Source organism: Mirounga angustirostris, unplaced genomic scaffold (assembly GCF_029215605.1).
Source record: "Mirounga angustirostris isolate CCGP_5_RB_7025 unplaced genomic scaffold, mMirAng1.0.hap1 SCAF_3, whole genome shotgun sequence".
Lineage (NCBI taxonomy): Eukaryota > Metazoa > Chordata > Mammalia > Carnivora > Phocidae > Mirounga > Mirounga angustirostris.
The window spans coordinates 107,682,198-107,698,483 of NW_026991711.1; the positions used below are offsets into that span (position 1 = coordinate 107,682,198).

General features: G+C 34.3%; 1 protein-coding gene across 1 annotated transcript in view; it reads right to left on the minus strand.

Moving 5' to 3' along the window:
* Positions 1 to 16,286, minus strand: part of LRP1B (LDL receptor related protein 1B) — a 1,839,752-nt gene that overhangs the window by 346,560 nt on the left and 1,476,906 nt on the right. The window contains exon 42 of the mRNA XM_045868938.3: positions 1,211 to 1,400. Within this exon, the coding sequence (XP_045724894.2) occupies positions 1,211 to 1,400 (190 nt within the window). The remainder of the gene's footprint in view (positions 1 to 1,210; positions 1,401 to 16,286) is intronic.

The following is a 16,286-nucleotide window of genomic DNA, read 5'->3' on the forward strand; positions in this document are numbered from 1 at the left end:
CACTTACTACTATCCTAAGATTCTCCTGGTGAACCGTCAAGATCAATGCAGTTGATTCAACAACAAGCTGTATTGTGATAGGTCCGTGGTGTGAGCAGAAGCAGCTCTGCCCAGGCAGGCCTGTGTCCATCTGAACTAAGTCACCAGAGCTTGTGAGGAATCAGCTTTCTCTCAACCTTCATAGTCTTCATTTAAGATGAAAGTGTTAACTGAATTAAATCTAATCTCATTTCTAGCTCTGTAAGAGTGTCCAGATTTAGATATTCACACACTGACTAATTTATGCAGTCCTTTCTTCTTTCAAGTGGTCAGGGTCAGTGTTTATCAGTAATTTTTTTTTTATTCTTCATTTTTTCTTTACCACATCTAAAAAAGAGCTCTTCTATTTCTACTTGGTAAAAGCCAGATTTGTCTGATTGTTGTTTATTTGCTTAAGAACAAAAGGACTTTCCAGTAGTAAAATATTCTTATAATATTGTATGGAAGCAGAACTTCATAAAAATCTTTTTTCTGCATAACCCAAGCTTTGTTCTTCTTTTTTCATACAATTGCTTCCTTATGGCATCTACCCCAAACATGAATTTTTTCTCATTTGTTTTGTTTTTTATTCACTCTATACCATAGCCTGAGTATTTCTTCTTGTCACAAATTCTTTGTATGTATTATTTTAAATGCCTGCACAATATGTCATCAAACACATGTGGAAAATTTCGACTATTGTCAAGTCTTTTGAAAATATAGCTGCACACAGAGTAATTGTTGTTTTCTGTGTTTCAATTAGAGAGATTCCCAGTTGTTAAAATTACTTAATTAGATTATAGAAACATCTTTTAGTTTTTAATACATGTTAACAGTTTTTTTTTTCAGATTTATCATTTCAATTTATCATTTATCAATTTATCATTTATCATTTATCATGCTTTAGTGTCTTCTTCATATACCTTTCCCAGCACAGTATTGTTTCTATTTTCCCTTTCATCATTTAAATTTGCTTTTGCTGGAATTCTCATGGAGTTGATACCTGGCATTTCACAAGCCTGGATTCTAATTACTCATTTACAGTGCTCTTTTTAAAAAAAATAGTTTTATGAATCAGGAAAGGAAAACTTCAAAGAATACCTTTGTCTTAAAAGTTAATTCTTTTTAAAATTAACATATCTTTGATAATCTTTGACTTATAATGAAGAAATAACAATTCACTCTTTCTTACTTTTGGCATTCATCCAGGGCTAGCACATGTGGGTGGTCATCCTCTGACATGGCAATGACTGCCTCCCTGTGAAATGCTCCTGGGCGTGTTTGGTCCACTGTATGTCTGGTGATGGATGAGGTAGTGGAGCTGGTCCAGTACAGTGTATCCCAAGCCCTGTGATACGCAAGTCCTTCAACAGAACCTACATCTGATGGGGGAAAGAAAAGAATAAATTTACACTCTTATCTACAAAAGACATAGTTTCTGCACAGAAAAGGAATTTAAGATATATTCATATATTTACATGTTATTTTAGCAATCATTTATTCACAAACTCTCCAAAATAAAAACATATTAATTTTGATGCCTACAACTGATAGCTGATTACACACAGCAAAACTGAGCTATGAACTGGTATATTTGTCACAAGAGCAGTTTTTGCAAAATCATGTCACTAAAGTCTGAATCGTCTCACCACCCCCCTCAAGAAAAAAAACCTCAATTAAGCAATTAATTTTTATTTAAGAAAATGGTGTCTCTTTTTTTTTCATATCTCAATCATTAATTTTCAAAAAGTATCCACTGTGCAATAATTTACAGATGCTTTTGAAAATCATATGTAGAGGTTCCCATCGAGGTATAGTCATAATGAATTTTATCTTGATACTATATCTGGAGACGTCAAGGAAAAGTTAACACATCAAAAACTACAAGAGTATTGAAAAGCCAAATCCAACACTACACTTCCAACTATTAAACAATGGTAGAGAATGTTTTAATAAGTTACTGTAGTAAGTTCTTTGATTCTGTTCAGCTAATGTGATATAAAAGTAAAAGAAAATGAAATTAATTACCGGCTAACATATGCTTTAAGTGTTGTCAGAAAAGATAAATGGTAGCACACAGATTCCAGTACATAAAAGTGACAGTGTGAAAAACAAGAGTAGTTATTTCTTAAATTGTTTTCCCAATTACTATCTTGTGTTATACAAGATAGCTGTGTTATTTTTCAGAGGTGCTTTGAGTACCTTTTTTAGTATAACCAAATTATTATAGTTTTTCCTTCGTGTTGTCTGTTTTTCTCAGAGTTATTACTTAGCGTGTTTAATTTCAGGGAAGGATATCTATAGCTTTGGCAGTCATGCTAAGAAATTAACATTATAACAAGCAGAGTTTTTCCACTGTATTTCTCTCAAAGAATCTCTGAAAGGAATTATTCAGCTCTTCTAAAATTAGGTAAATAAAAAGGGTTATTTTCAGGTTTAAGATGGGTAAATACTTAGTTTGATGTTCGATAGAACTTAGTGGGAGTGCAAAACAATATTAAAGTCTTTTGAACTAGATTTCTTTAATGTGATTAAGTTTTGTCATTTTTTTTTCTACACACAACAGAGAAGAATCCACTAACGATAAAATTATTAGCTACCATTTATTGGGCACTGTCTTTCTGCTAGGAATTGTGCTATTTAGCATGCGTCACTTTATCTGTAAGCTACTCTGTGAAGTTTTATTGTTCTTCTTTTCCTAAAAAGGACACTGAAACCCAGGGTCACAGGACTGATAGAGTTAAAGTAAGATTTTTAACACAGGTTCATCTGCTTCCAAAAGCCTGTATTCTTTAGTACTACCATTTAGAGATGGGTTTATAGCCCCTATCATCAATGCTCAATCCACACAAAGCTGGAATCAAACAAATGACTCATTAGTTTCAACTTGTCTGACTCTAGGTGAATTGTATAACTAGTTATTTACTATGAGTGGCCTCCTCTCACACATTCAACAAAACAATTTACAAGAAATTAATGTCGGTGATTAGTATGGAAACTTAGGCCAGAGATGATGGGGGGAAAATTATTAAACATAATCACAATAACATCTGTTAAACTCTTTTTATATGAATCATATGGTGTTCTTACTTGAGGTGAGTGGTGGGAGATTGAAACTGATCACAGGTACTTCCATTATTAATTAAAAAAATCATCCATTCCACTGTATTTTTTGCACTTTCAAACCATGTTAGAAATGAAGCTAAGTCTATTAGTAGTGTAAGCAGCATTATGCTCTTTCATCATTCACAAACAGAATAAGAAATGGTGTAGCTCTGAAAAAATCCATGTAGATCAGAATCATTCATCTACCCTCATTCTGTAACTTCCCCCTCTACTGGCTTTGACAGATCATCTTCATGGCCACCTTTTCGTGCCGCATCAGGAAAAAACACTTGGTATCACCATGGAGATGAAGCCGACTCTCCTTTTCTATGGCTGACAGGTCCAGGTTTACTGGAGTACATAATACACCTCATTATCCAGGTACAATCTCTTTTATTTTATTTTTGTAATAAATGACAACCTGACAGTACACTTAATCATAATCTGGTGCTACATTTTAAAGTATTTCAGTAGTGCACTTTTTCTCAAAAAGGTATCTGATTCTCTATTTAAATTGTACTTGTCATTAAACAATAGCCAAAGACATACATAAAATTAAAAATCATGAAAAATCTTAGTTAAGATAACATTAAGATATTCATATCATTTTTATGATTATTTCACACAATGTGGGTTCGTGTGTGTGTGTGTGTGTGTGTGTGTGTGTGTGTGTGTGTGTTGAATACTAAGGCTCCTGAATCAGTTGAACAGGTAGAATAAGAACTTGGAGTTATTGATCCTGGCAGATAATTATGTAGTTTGAAAATTAAAGTAAAATGCCTATCTATCCACTCAACCAGCCCTAAGATATTAAACAGAATTAAACATCTTTTGGAACTCAAGAATGTAAAATGGGCATAATTTAAATAAGTAAATAGATAAACAAACAAATAAATAATAAATAAATAACAGTGCTATTTTTGCAACTCCATACTTTTTACCTCAGCAAAATAATTATATTGAAAGTGTGATGCATAACCAAGTAAAAAATACTACCTCTTCATTCCATGCACTTATTTAAAAAAAAAAAAAAAAAGTGAGAGAGGTCCCTTCCCTCCAACCTCCTTTGAGCTGGGAATTAGGTTTGGCTAAGCATGAATAGGTCCTGATAGTTTTTGTAGAAGTAAGAAGAGGAGGTCAGTTCATTAAAAATACAAGGCAGGCAAATAACTCAGAACCATGGCTATCGTTAATTTCCTAGATTCTAATTTCCACAGAAATGGATAGGAAATTGATCCTACCAGCCTGGCACTCTGACACCAAAAACTACTCTGACAACTACCCAGAGGACTTCCTAGAGAACACGCCTTCATCTCATCACAACTGAAGAAGGGACAACAGCTCCTTCTTGTCTTTACAGTGTTCAGGATAAGAGCTTACAAAATGGGAAAGGCAATAAAGATGCTCTTGGAAGGAAGCTACAAGTACAAATCATTGCCATTCATCTGGCTGGAACAACAGTCACAGATTAAATCCTGTAGCAAAATTAACAGGAAATAATATTTATTTTAAGAATATGCTCTAACTGCAAAACATCATAATGGCCTCTCCTCTTGAAAGTATCCTATTCTCTTACTCATTGGCTTATTTACTAAAGCCATGAAGTATCAGAAGGTTTGTTGTTTGAAATTATATTAGTAGTATAAAGCATCCTAATTTTGTCTGCGGGATCTAAAGACAGAGAAGCAGGCTCAATTTTTAACCCAGGTACTAATGAGGGTATTCAAATGGCTGATAAAACATAAACCGTGTTTGATATTATCAGCCATCACAAAGATGGAAATCAAAATCATACTTCACATCCATTTTGATGACTGTAATTTAAAAAGGTAACAACAAGTTTCAGCAAAGAACTGGAACATTCATACATTGCTGGTGGGAATATAAAATAGTGCAGCTGTTTTGGAAAACAGTCTGGCAGTTTTTCAAAATTTTAAATATATAATTACCACTTGACAAAGCAATTCCCCGGTAGGTCCATACCCAAGAGAAATGAAAACGTATATCCACGTGTACACACATGTTCATTGCAGTTTTATTCATAATAGCCAAAAGCAGAAATAGCCCAAATATCAACCAGCTGCTGAATGGATAAATGAATTGTGGTACATCTATACAATGGAATATATTTTAGTAATAAAAAAGAATGAAGTACTGATATAAGCTAAAACACGGATGAACCACAAAAATGGTATACTAAGTGAAAGAAGCCAGTTACATTAGACCACTTACTCTAGAATTTCCTTTACATGAAATCTTAAAAGGCATAAAATAGATTAGTGGTTGTCTGGTTAGGGAGCATGGGGTGGGAGAATAAAAAGTAACTGCTAATTGGTATGAGCTTTTCCTGGGGGGTGGGGTGAGGAAAATATTGTCAAATTGATGGTCATTATGGTTGCACAACTCTGAAAATACTGACACTTTAAATGTGTGAAATGGTCTATGGATGATCAAAGTAAATCTGGAGCTCTATTGAAGGAAATGTATAAAATAATATGAGAATTAGCATCGATAAATTGGGTACAATTTAAGTTCTAATTTGATAACTACTTATATTTCTATTATGAGTCTAGCCACAGGGTTACTAGACATAGTATACAATGTCGGTGAACAAAAATGGACATGGTTTAATTGTTAGCCAGTAAGGATATTGTAGGAAATTAAAATACCTGCTAATTTCTCTTAAGTCTACCTAACCAAAATGCTTTACAAATGATTAACTGTGTGGGTTATTTTCCCTTTTCTAATTATTCAACTGGTGAACTGATTTTAATAGATTATAATGTAGATCTCTTACTATAAATTAGACTACCACCTTCTGGTTTGAAGACATTTTTATTTTCACATTAATAAATACGATAAAATGACTATCTAAAATATCTTTCAGATATAAGCTTTCATTTTTATTTCCTCAGATTATGTAAGGCCATTAACAAATCACATACCAAGACTGATAGGTACCAGTAGAGGGTACTGGCCAGGGTATGATCTGAACTTTTTGATATTCATTCAGATTGGGGATGGCCCACTACAGGCTGCCAAATATTTGGGATGTCAACCATCATCACACCTAAACTATAGCAATAGCTTTTATCTGTACACTTTGCCCTGAATCTCTATGTTCTTATATTCTTTAACTTTTAAAAAGCTCAACATTTTTTTACTAGTCTAATTTACTAAAAACTAAAAAAAAATCAAAATCTATATGATAGTCTACAGATTTAAACAAGGGACAATTCTACTGAGAAAAAAAATATTTTTTTTATGACTAAATATCTGGAAAACAAAGAATCAGCTGAAAAACTATTAAGAGTTCAGTAATATGCCAAGCATTAAATAAATAAACCCAAATTAATAGCCTATTATATACAAAAATAACTAGTAGATATATAATGGAGAGATCCCAATCCAAGTAGCCATTAATGATGTGATTCCAGTCAATGAACATACCTATATAACTGCTCCATGGTTGACCACCTGAATTTGACCCTTCTTGTGCCCAAAGTATTGCAATAAAGCTATCTTTCAAGAATGCAGGCCCTCATCCCTCTTGAGACACAATCCATTCAAAGAGTTTGAATGGGTAATTGCTTTATATTACTCTTTTGTCCTCATTATCCTACTTACTAAACCGAACTTTTTTCTTTCCAAAAACAAACTTGTTTGCAGTCATGCAATCTATCTTTAACAAAGACAAGTGTTCACTATTATCCCAAAAGTGGTTTTAATTCCCTGGAACCAGATTACCTCAAATATTTCCAAGTTAGAAGACAGTATTTGCTTTACATTGCATAACAAACAGGACTATTTACTTGGGTTTGCCAGAAAAAAGGAACAATTTGCCCTAAGGGAGTATTGAAGCAAATTGAAACAGCTTGAAGCTTTTAGGTGACAGTATTTTGTTTTTTGTTTTTGGGTTTTTTTTTCTTAATTTTACGTGTGTGTGTGTGTGTGTGTGTGTGTGTTTTCAGGTTTAAAACCATTAAAATCCTAGTTTATGCCTGAACTTGACTCCACTGAAAATTTTATAAATTCAGACATGTCTCAACAAATGCCTTTATCTTGTTTCACCACTAATGGAAGCAAAGAAATATAAGCCATTAAAAAAATGAGCATATGGTTAATTATAGTTGTGTCGTTCCTTCAGGAGTAACCGGAGATAAGCACTGACTCAAGTAAGATTAAACTAACATTGGAATGCCTAGGGCTTCCAGGAAAAATATAAACTCCAAGGTTTCTAAAACACTGAAGTATGTCATATTTCACCCTCCAGGGAAAGGCTGGGACACCTTCTATGTACAGGCTTTCTTTGAGAAATATAATTAGTAAGTCACTAAGAACCCATCCGCATTTCCTTTGTGAGACTGCGGTAAATCCTCAGGCCAAAGTCAGGAACTTAAATATTCTTGAGAAGCAGGTGTCTCTGCCCATTTCCAGGTGTCTAGATAAAATTCAACATTTCCCTCAATCAGTTAATACCATACAAAATGATCTCAACAGCAATTCCTTTATAAACAGAACAGACAATAATTTCTTAATATCATATAAAGAAAGGGAAGGCCTTCTTATCCAAACTAAGACCCAGTTTCTCAAGATCCATCATTAGATATGTGTTCCCTTGGTGTAAGGTCCTCCTCACCTGTTCATTGCTTAAATACTTTTTGTAAATAATATCCTACAGAGAATAACTTACTAATTTATAAATGATTAGTGCTTTTCTATGTTTTATTTTATTCTATTATTTTTAATGGACCATAAAATGTCATCTTCTTGCGCAGAAGAAAAGATGAGAAACAACTTCAAAAACACAGTCTTAAGAAAGGCATAGAAATGAGTGCTTTGGGAACCTTATACTACAGGTATACATGGTCCTTCACAGAAATGTAGCATTATATCCAGCTTATGAGCTATTCCTTAGTGATAAATTAATAATTTCATGAAAAGTATTTGCTGTACGTTTGTCAATTATACACGTTTAGTTAAATAATAAATGTGGTACATACTATTAATTGGACAGAACACATACATATAGCTTCTGCTAATCTTAGGGCCTTTTAAACGGACTTCAGTCAAGAGCAGTTATAATGTTGACTTCTGCACCAGAAGCATAACACTTTATTTAGCCATTACTGTATGTATTTCTCCTCTTTTTCTTCTTCCTCCTCCCTCTCCCCTCCTCCCCCCTCTTCCCCCTCCATTTCCTTTTCCTTCTTCAGCTCTGCCTTTCCTTCTTCAGGTATCTGATCTAACATTACTGATAGCCATCCTTTTTCTACATCACTTTGCTTCTGACTCAGTCTCACTTCTTCAGTATTCGCCCATGTGCTACAACCATTATCTCTTGCCTGATTCTGCCTACTGCCTATTTTTCATTTGCTTGTTTGTTTTTAAATAACCCTTTACTTGGTGATTTCAGACCTTGATTTCACTCTGACTTGAATCAATGTTATCCCTTCTATGCCATTCTGATCCACAGCAAAATTACCTGTTTTGGCTTCTTTGCTCCCTCTTATTGATGGATTTCTGTGGAGTAGAGTGGAGTGGAGGAAATGTTATTCCAGACATCCTTTTGTTGCTCTGCCAGCTCTTGGTTTTTTAAAGCTATTTTATCAGGTGATTGGTCTTAAACATATGAGACTCAGTGTAAGCTAAACTTCCATATTCTGATGTTAAATTTGTTTCTTTACATATCATATGTAAGTAACTTGATACAATGTCTATGTTTTTAAGCTATATAGAAATAATTAAAATTGAATAATAATTCTTTCTGAATCACTATAATACTTAGAACAAGTATGTTTAAGTAATAAACAAGACTTTTTAATGGCTTTAGAAAATCAAGAATAATAGTAAATTATCTTGATTTTTAGATTCCAAATCCTTTTTCCTTTTAAAAGCTTTGCACATGGGCATGCCTGGGTGTCTCAGTAGGTTAAGTGTCTGACTCTTAGTTTGGGTTCAGGTCAAGTTCTCCTGGGTCCTGAGATTAAGCCCTGCCCTGCACTGAGTCTCACCTCAGGCTCCACACTGAGCAGGGAGTCTACCTGAAGTTTCTCTCCCTCTGCCCCTCCCCCCCACTTTCATGTGCATGCTCTCTCTCTCTCAAATAAATACAGCTTAAAAATAAAAAAAAATTAAAAGTTTTTCATGTATAATAGTTTGTCCCCTTTGGAAAAAATGAAGTACTCATTTGTAATAGTACAGAACAACTAAGCAAAGCTATAAAGCAACATGTCTTTTTGAGGGGGTTATCTTTTCAATAGTAAGCGGCAAGTGAAATGCTTCATAGAACATTATGAATTTGAATACTAATTTACCTTTAGATTTTAGAACTTTTGTTATCAGGAATCCAAGAAAAACTTATGAGATTAACAAATTAAGAGAGCAATCTTTCAAAAAATAGAAAGAATCTAAAGGTTTAAGTATTATAATTGTAGATTTCATGAAGACATTAACAATTTGAGTATAAATTAATTTATATTATCAAGCAAATAAACTTAAGGGATCAGTATCATCATCATCCTCTCATTTAATAATTTTTTAACTTATGGGCTGTTCCATTGTTAATATTTTAAATAGGTACTATTCTTTGACAAAAGCACAAAATTAGATGGAAAAAATAAAATTGTGGAGTCAATTAAATTAGGTGCAAGATTTCCAAAGTACTTTGTATTGATATTAAAATTCATCAGAAACATACCCCTTAGCTTCCCACCAAACTTACAGGCCCATTTCCATTGTATCTTGCCCTTAGAGAAATGAATGTCTTCCTACAACTGGGAAGTCCACTACTTGTGCTCTTTATCAAGGGCATTGGTCCTTTTCTTCTCTCCACTCTTTCTTACAACATAAAGGCCTCCCATTTTACTAGATCATATGACATCTTTTACAACTACATTGAAACTACCCCTTTTTAAGATACCAGCAATTTCTCAATTGCTAAATCCAATGCACATTTTTTCATCTTATTTAATTACTTAGCAATACTGCCTTTCTTTTGAAACCCTTTCAAGAGATGTTGTTTGCTCATTTGTTTGACATGTTCTTTCCTGTCCTCTCCTTATCTCACTGGTTGTCTCTTTCCCAGCATCCTCTGCTGGCAACCCTTCCACCCAACCTCTAAAATATAGGTATTATCTAAGGTTTCATTTAGAGTCCTCTTCTTTTTGATTCTGTCCCCTAGTTTATCTGATCTATTCTCATAGAATTAAATACCATCTACATGCTTATGTATTCTTTTTCTTTGCCCCTTGCTATTTTGCGCTCTTTTTGTCTGTCACCACATCAGAATAAGAGCAGGACACATGAGGTGTTTGTTCTCAGTTGTTTCCCCAACACTGAACAAAGTTCCAGGCATAGAAAAAGCAACTGAAATTATTTGTGGAATAAATCAATATAGCTTTCTACTATATTAATCCATTGGAGGCAGGGTCTGCAAATTAATGTTTTAATTCTTATATAACCAAGACCTAATATGTTGGAGAAACATGTACAGTAATAAGTAAGAGCACAAACTCTGGATTCAGCTAATCGTTTTGAATCCCTGCACTATCACTTACCAGCTATACAACCATGGGCAATTCATTTAACTTTTCTGTGTTTTCATTTCCTTATTTGTAATGTAGGAATAATTATATTACCAAATTCATAAGGCATTTGGGATGATTACATGAGTTAACATACGTAAAGTTTAAAAACAGTGCCTAGTACAAAGAGCTTAAATATAAGTCAGCATTATTATTATTATTACTACTACTACTATTGCATTGTTCTACACAAGGCTATAGTCAATTATGCTTAGCAACATTGATGCTTTGTTGGATAAATTATCATCCCCATTTTCCACAAATAGAATAGGAGAAATAACACTTGTTATAGGAGTGGGTTTCTGAACTCTAAGACAGCACAATCTACATTTGAAAATATAATTCTCTCCTTATTATAAGAAGTTGGTCTTCACATTATTTATTCCTCATCCCTTGGAATAATCTCAACCATTTGAACTATATCTTTGAGTCTTAGTATTATTACTTGTTGGTTGATAATGTAAATATTCAATGATCTTTGGATGGAAAAGGGATGGAACTACTAGAAAATTAAGCAATTAGAAAATATTAATTTTTTCTGAAGAAAGAAACAAAGAGAGACATAAGAAAGGAAGTAAAGACTGAATAGAGGTGATATATTTTTTTAAAGATAAGCACTTATGAAACAGGAAAATAGAGAAAGGCTATTCCAGATGACAGGGATTGTGGAACAAAGGTTTGATTCTCTATGGCCAAATTTTGCAAAGAAAAAGGATAGAAATTATTATTGGCAATAGAAAGGAACTTAAGAGATGGATAGAAACAGATGATCTCTAGGAAATAATAGTGTTTTAGCATTCAACTCAATATGAAAAGGTGGTAAGAATTTTATTTAAATAGAGATTATTCTCTAATCTTTTAAAAACTGTGACATATTCAGAATACGTTTGTCACATATAATACATTGATTACATAAAAATACTATGCATTGTATGTGCACACAATATTTTCTTTTAAAGATTTATTTACTTATTTTAGAAAGAGAGAGAGTGAATGCAAGAGTTGGGGGAGGGGCAGAGGGAGAGAATCTCAAACAGACTCCCTCCATCTCACGACCTGAGATCATGACCTGAGCTGAAATCATGAGTCAGACACTTAACCAGCTGAGCCACCCAAGCGCCCCCATGCACACAATATTAAAATACTATAATGCAAAAAAAAAAAAAAGCCAACTAAAAATATCAATATGAAATACAAAGGTTCACCTTAGTAGATAACCCCCATTGAAATGTTTTGAATAAACAAAATTGAATTTATGCATGTTTATTTTCTTTAAAGATTTTATTTATTTATTTGAGAGAGAGAGAACACAAGCAGGTGGAGGGGCAGAGAGAGGGAGAAGCAGACTCACCACTGAGCAGAGAGCTGAATGCAGGGCTTGATCCCAGGACCCTGAGATCATGACCTGAGCCAAAGGCAGACGCTTAACCCACTGAGCCACCCAGGTGCCCCAGACTTTACACATGTTTAAATGGAGTGGGAGGTATATAACTGTAAACACACTTAACTAACATTTAAAGCAAAATAACAACAGTGTTAAATTCCTTGCAATTATCGCAATGACAAGCAAAGGAGAATTATTTATTACTTACTATATCCTCAGCACTATAAAGAAGGAAATACACAAAAAGGAGGACCCTGGAATCTACAAGAAGAAAAACCTTTCCCCCCCACTAACATGTTATTAATTAAATGCCAAATAACATAATATAGATTTTAAGAAGTAAAAAACTTCTGAACAAGTTTACATCATAACATTTATTCCAGTCGCACAAGCATTTTAATTAAAATGTCTTCAAATTTCCACCTACTTTTTAATGAAATAATTTCAGTCTATGCAACTCATTTTTAAAATTTGTTTCTCCCCAGCATTAATTTCTACAGTCTTCTCTGAATTCATTTATAAAATGTCCCCATTTCCTCCCCTCATCTCCATCCTCATCATCCTTAGTGACCTAAATTTTTTTATCAGATCTTATACTTACTAATCCTCAGCATTTCTCAACTGTTATGACTTTCTCTACTCAATAGTAATCACACTCAACAATACCACTTCTGGGCTTCAACTTGGCTGTCATCCTCTCCCAACCTTTACCTTCTTATTTTTCAGTGTTTTCATTATAACTGAACTTAATGTTTACTTGAACCCCAAAGTTTAAGTATGAAATCTGTCTTTCATCATATAATTAATTACTGTACTCAAACTATGATATATGGCCCACCAAAAATGAACAACATGGTCAACCATTTTAATGATGTCTTAACTACTAGCCTCAATTTTTATGTTTTTCTGTACCTTTCATTCCTCTAAAGCTGGTCATTCTTCAATTTACTTCTTGTACTTCTCTTTAGAAAGTGGAAGATTATTGGAGAAAGAGAAAAAATTATGGACCAAATTCATCTAGTACAACTTTAGTTTGGCCTTCTGTTCTCTGTGGTACACATCAGTGACATCTTGGTGATTTATATGTCACCCTTCACAGTGTCTCATTCTTTTTATTTCTTCCCATAATTCTCTCTTGCTTGACTTTCATGATTATATACATTCTTGCCTCTCTCTATAGATCTATTACTACTCTCTCCTCCTATTTCCCATTATGAGTGATCCCAGGCTCTTAGTAAATAGAAGACATCTCATGACTTGAACTATAAGCAATATCCTATGACCCCTGATAAAGACCCTCTCTGAGCCCTCTTCTGGACTAGCCCTCAACCTTGGCCTTTAAAAACTGTAGACTCTCAGCACAAATTATTTCATTCACTCCCTGTCTCCATGCTAAAAAATTAAACAAACACTAACCTCTTTTCTAACAGCTTAAGGTGGCAACCTAGAATGACCCTAAATCCCCTTAAAGTGCCTGCTTGAGAAAGTTCAAGGCTGCCAAAAGAATTTACTTTATATTCCAGCCAACACTTGCTGATAGGCCTTGACCACTCTTTCTTAGAGCATTTACTAAAAAGAATTTACAATGATGAATCCTTCCTCTCTCCCTTTTAATATGTAGGTATCTCCTACAACTCAAGAGTGTCATTCTCAAGGACCTGAAAGCTATTCCTTTGAAATGTAACCATCAGGTAAAATAGGGACTATACTCTCAGTCTCTATGGGAGAATAAAATCCTAACTTTCATAATTGCCAGCTACAGACACAGCTGGCCTAATGGAATTTATGATGACCAATGCTGCAATTTTTCATTTTCTTTCCCCTGCTCACCCCACTCCTTATTCCCTCATTCTTCCTTTAAATCATTCAATCATCTCTCTACAAATCAGTTAATACTGGACTTTCCTACATTAAGCAATAATACATTACTGATTAAAACATGACCTTACCACTTTAACTTGTACTTTGCTGTGTTTATCTTTCAACTCCAAATCTGTATTTTTAGTTCTATATTCTTCTATCTTCAGAATAAAATTTAGGAGATCTAAGTTTGCTTTCTAACTTTATGGAGTATTTTTTTCTTCTTAGCAGTAGTATTTGCCTCTCAAAAGATACCTCTTTATTGTAATTAAATAACTAGATAAACCACTTATAGAAAGAATTGAAGAGATGTCCTGAGGAACATGTTTGAAGGTAAATCAGACTTTATGCTTTTCCTTATTGAGAAGAAGACCAGAGTATGAGAGCTGAATTGCTTAGGAAAATAAAGTAGATTTTTCAGTGCTATGTGATTGAAGAGAAGAAAAAGTTATGAGGTAATAGCTGGAGAGAGAAATTTGAGCAAGGGAACACCAAGATCTAATTGGGAATTTGCTGTGTGGTGTTCAATGAAAACCTGTTAGCATCTTTCTGTGAAATTTCTCATATAATATCTATTTCTTATTTAGGTTTGTTGACTGGAAAGCTTCTTGGTGATATGGTCTCAAGGAGGATGTAGGGCAAGAGTCTAAATCTGTGCATGGGAAGTTTAGTATATCTGAATTATGGTTATAGATTTAGATCATGTTCTCTTACCATCTAGATTAAATACACTTAAAAAAGGGTGCCTGGATGGCTCAGTTGGCTAAGTGCCTGCCTTTGGCTCAGGTCATGATCCCAGGGTCCTGGGATTGAACCCTGCATTGGGCTCCCTGCTCAGCGGGGAGTCTGCTTCTGCCTCTACCTTTCCCCCCAGCTCATGATCTCTCTCTCTCTCAAATAAATAAATAAAATCTTTAAAAATATAAACTTTAAAAAAGATGCCACAGATGCATTTTTTTTTTTTTTGCAGAAACTTTCTCCTTAGCTATCAAAGTAAAATAAAATATCATAATGCTCTTTTCCTACTCCTCCAATCATTGAAATTCTCATTTACATTGAAGGAATGTCCTCACAGGGTGCCTGGGTGGCTCAGTGGGTTAAGCTTCTGACTTCTGCTTGGGTTATGATCTCATGGTCCTGGGATCGAGCCCCACCCCCACCAACCCCACTGCTGAGGACGATGTTGAGCTCTGCAACTAGAGCGGAGCCTGCTTGTCCCTCTGCCCCTATCCTGCTCATGCTCTCTCTCAAATAAATAAATAAAATCTTAAAAAGAAAGAAAGAATGTCTTCTCAAGATGTCTTTCTCATATTGTCACTTCTCTCATATCTTCCCACTTCTCCACAAACTCTAAACTTCTATTTTTATACTTATTAAACTGGATCATAATAACTTTTATGTCTACTTCCCCAAGCATGTTTCAAGCTCCTCAAAGATCCCTTAGTTATATGCACGAGCACTGTCTTTCTGGGGTTGACCTCTTAGAATATAGAAATAATCTGTATATTGTCTCAGTATGTCCGGAACCTTGTGTTGATAGGCAGTATTTCTCATGTTTATTGAATTCTCCTTAAATGCTCAAAAATTAATTTTTAAATTAAATGTAGAGCAATTAAATGGGGATAGAGAATATCTGATTTTTTAAAAAGATTATTTATTTTAGAGAGAGAGAGAAGAAGGAAGGGTAGAGGGAGAGAGGAAACTTGCAAGCAGACTCCCCGTTGAGAGCAGAGCCCTTGATACCTCGAGCAGGGCTCAATACCAGGACCCTGAGATCATGACCCAGGTCAAAATCAAGGGTCAACCACTTAACTAACTGAGCCACCCAGGTGCCCTGAAGAATATCTGATTTTTAAGCTTCTTCTTTACTAAGAAATCTACTAAAAATTACCAAATTATTCTTTTAAAATCACTCATCACAAAATTAAATTGATAAAGACATGGGGTACCTGGGTGGCTCAGTTGGTTAACTGACTGATTCTTAATCTCAGCTCAGGTCTTGATCTCAGGGTTATGAGTTCAGGCCCCATGTTGGGCTCCGTGCTGGGTGTGGAGCCTACTTTAAAAAAAAAAAATTTTATAAAGGCATTAATAATACCATTTCGTTGGAATAATATTTCCCCTTTATATTATCAAAAGTCAATAATATGCTGTCATGTTCAGACACACTGATCTAACTAAAACATAAACCTGTTTAGAGGAAAACAATGTGCAACAATGGCTTGAGATAGAATCACTTAAGAATTGGTCACTTTTGTATTATATTGTATATTTTCTCATGTTTAATACTACTCTCCTCTGATTCTATTTTCTTCTATCATATACTTATGTGG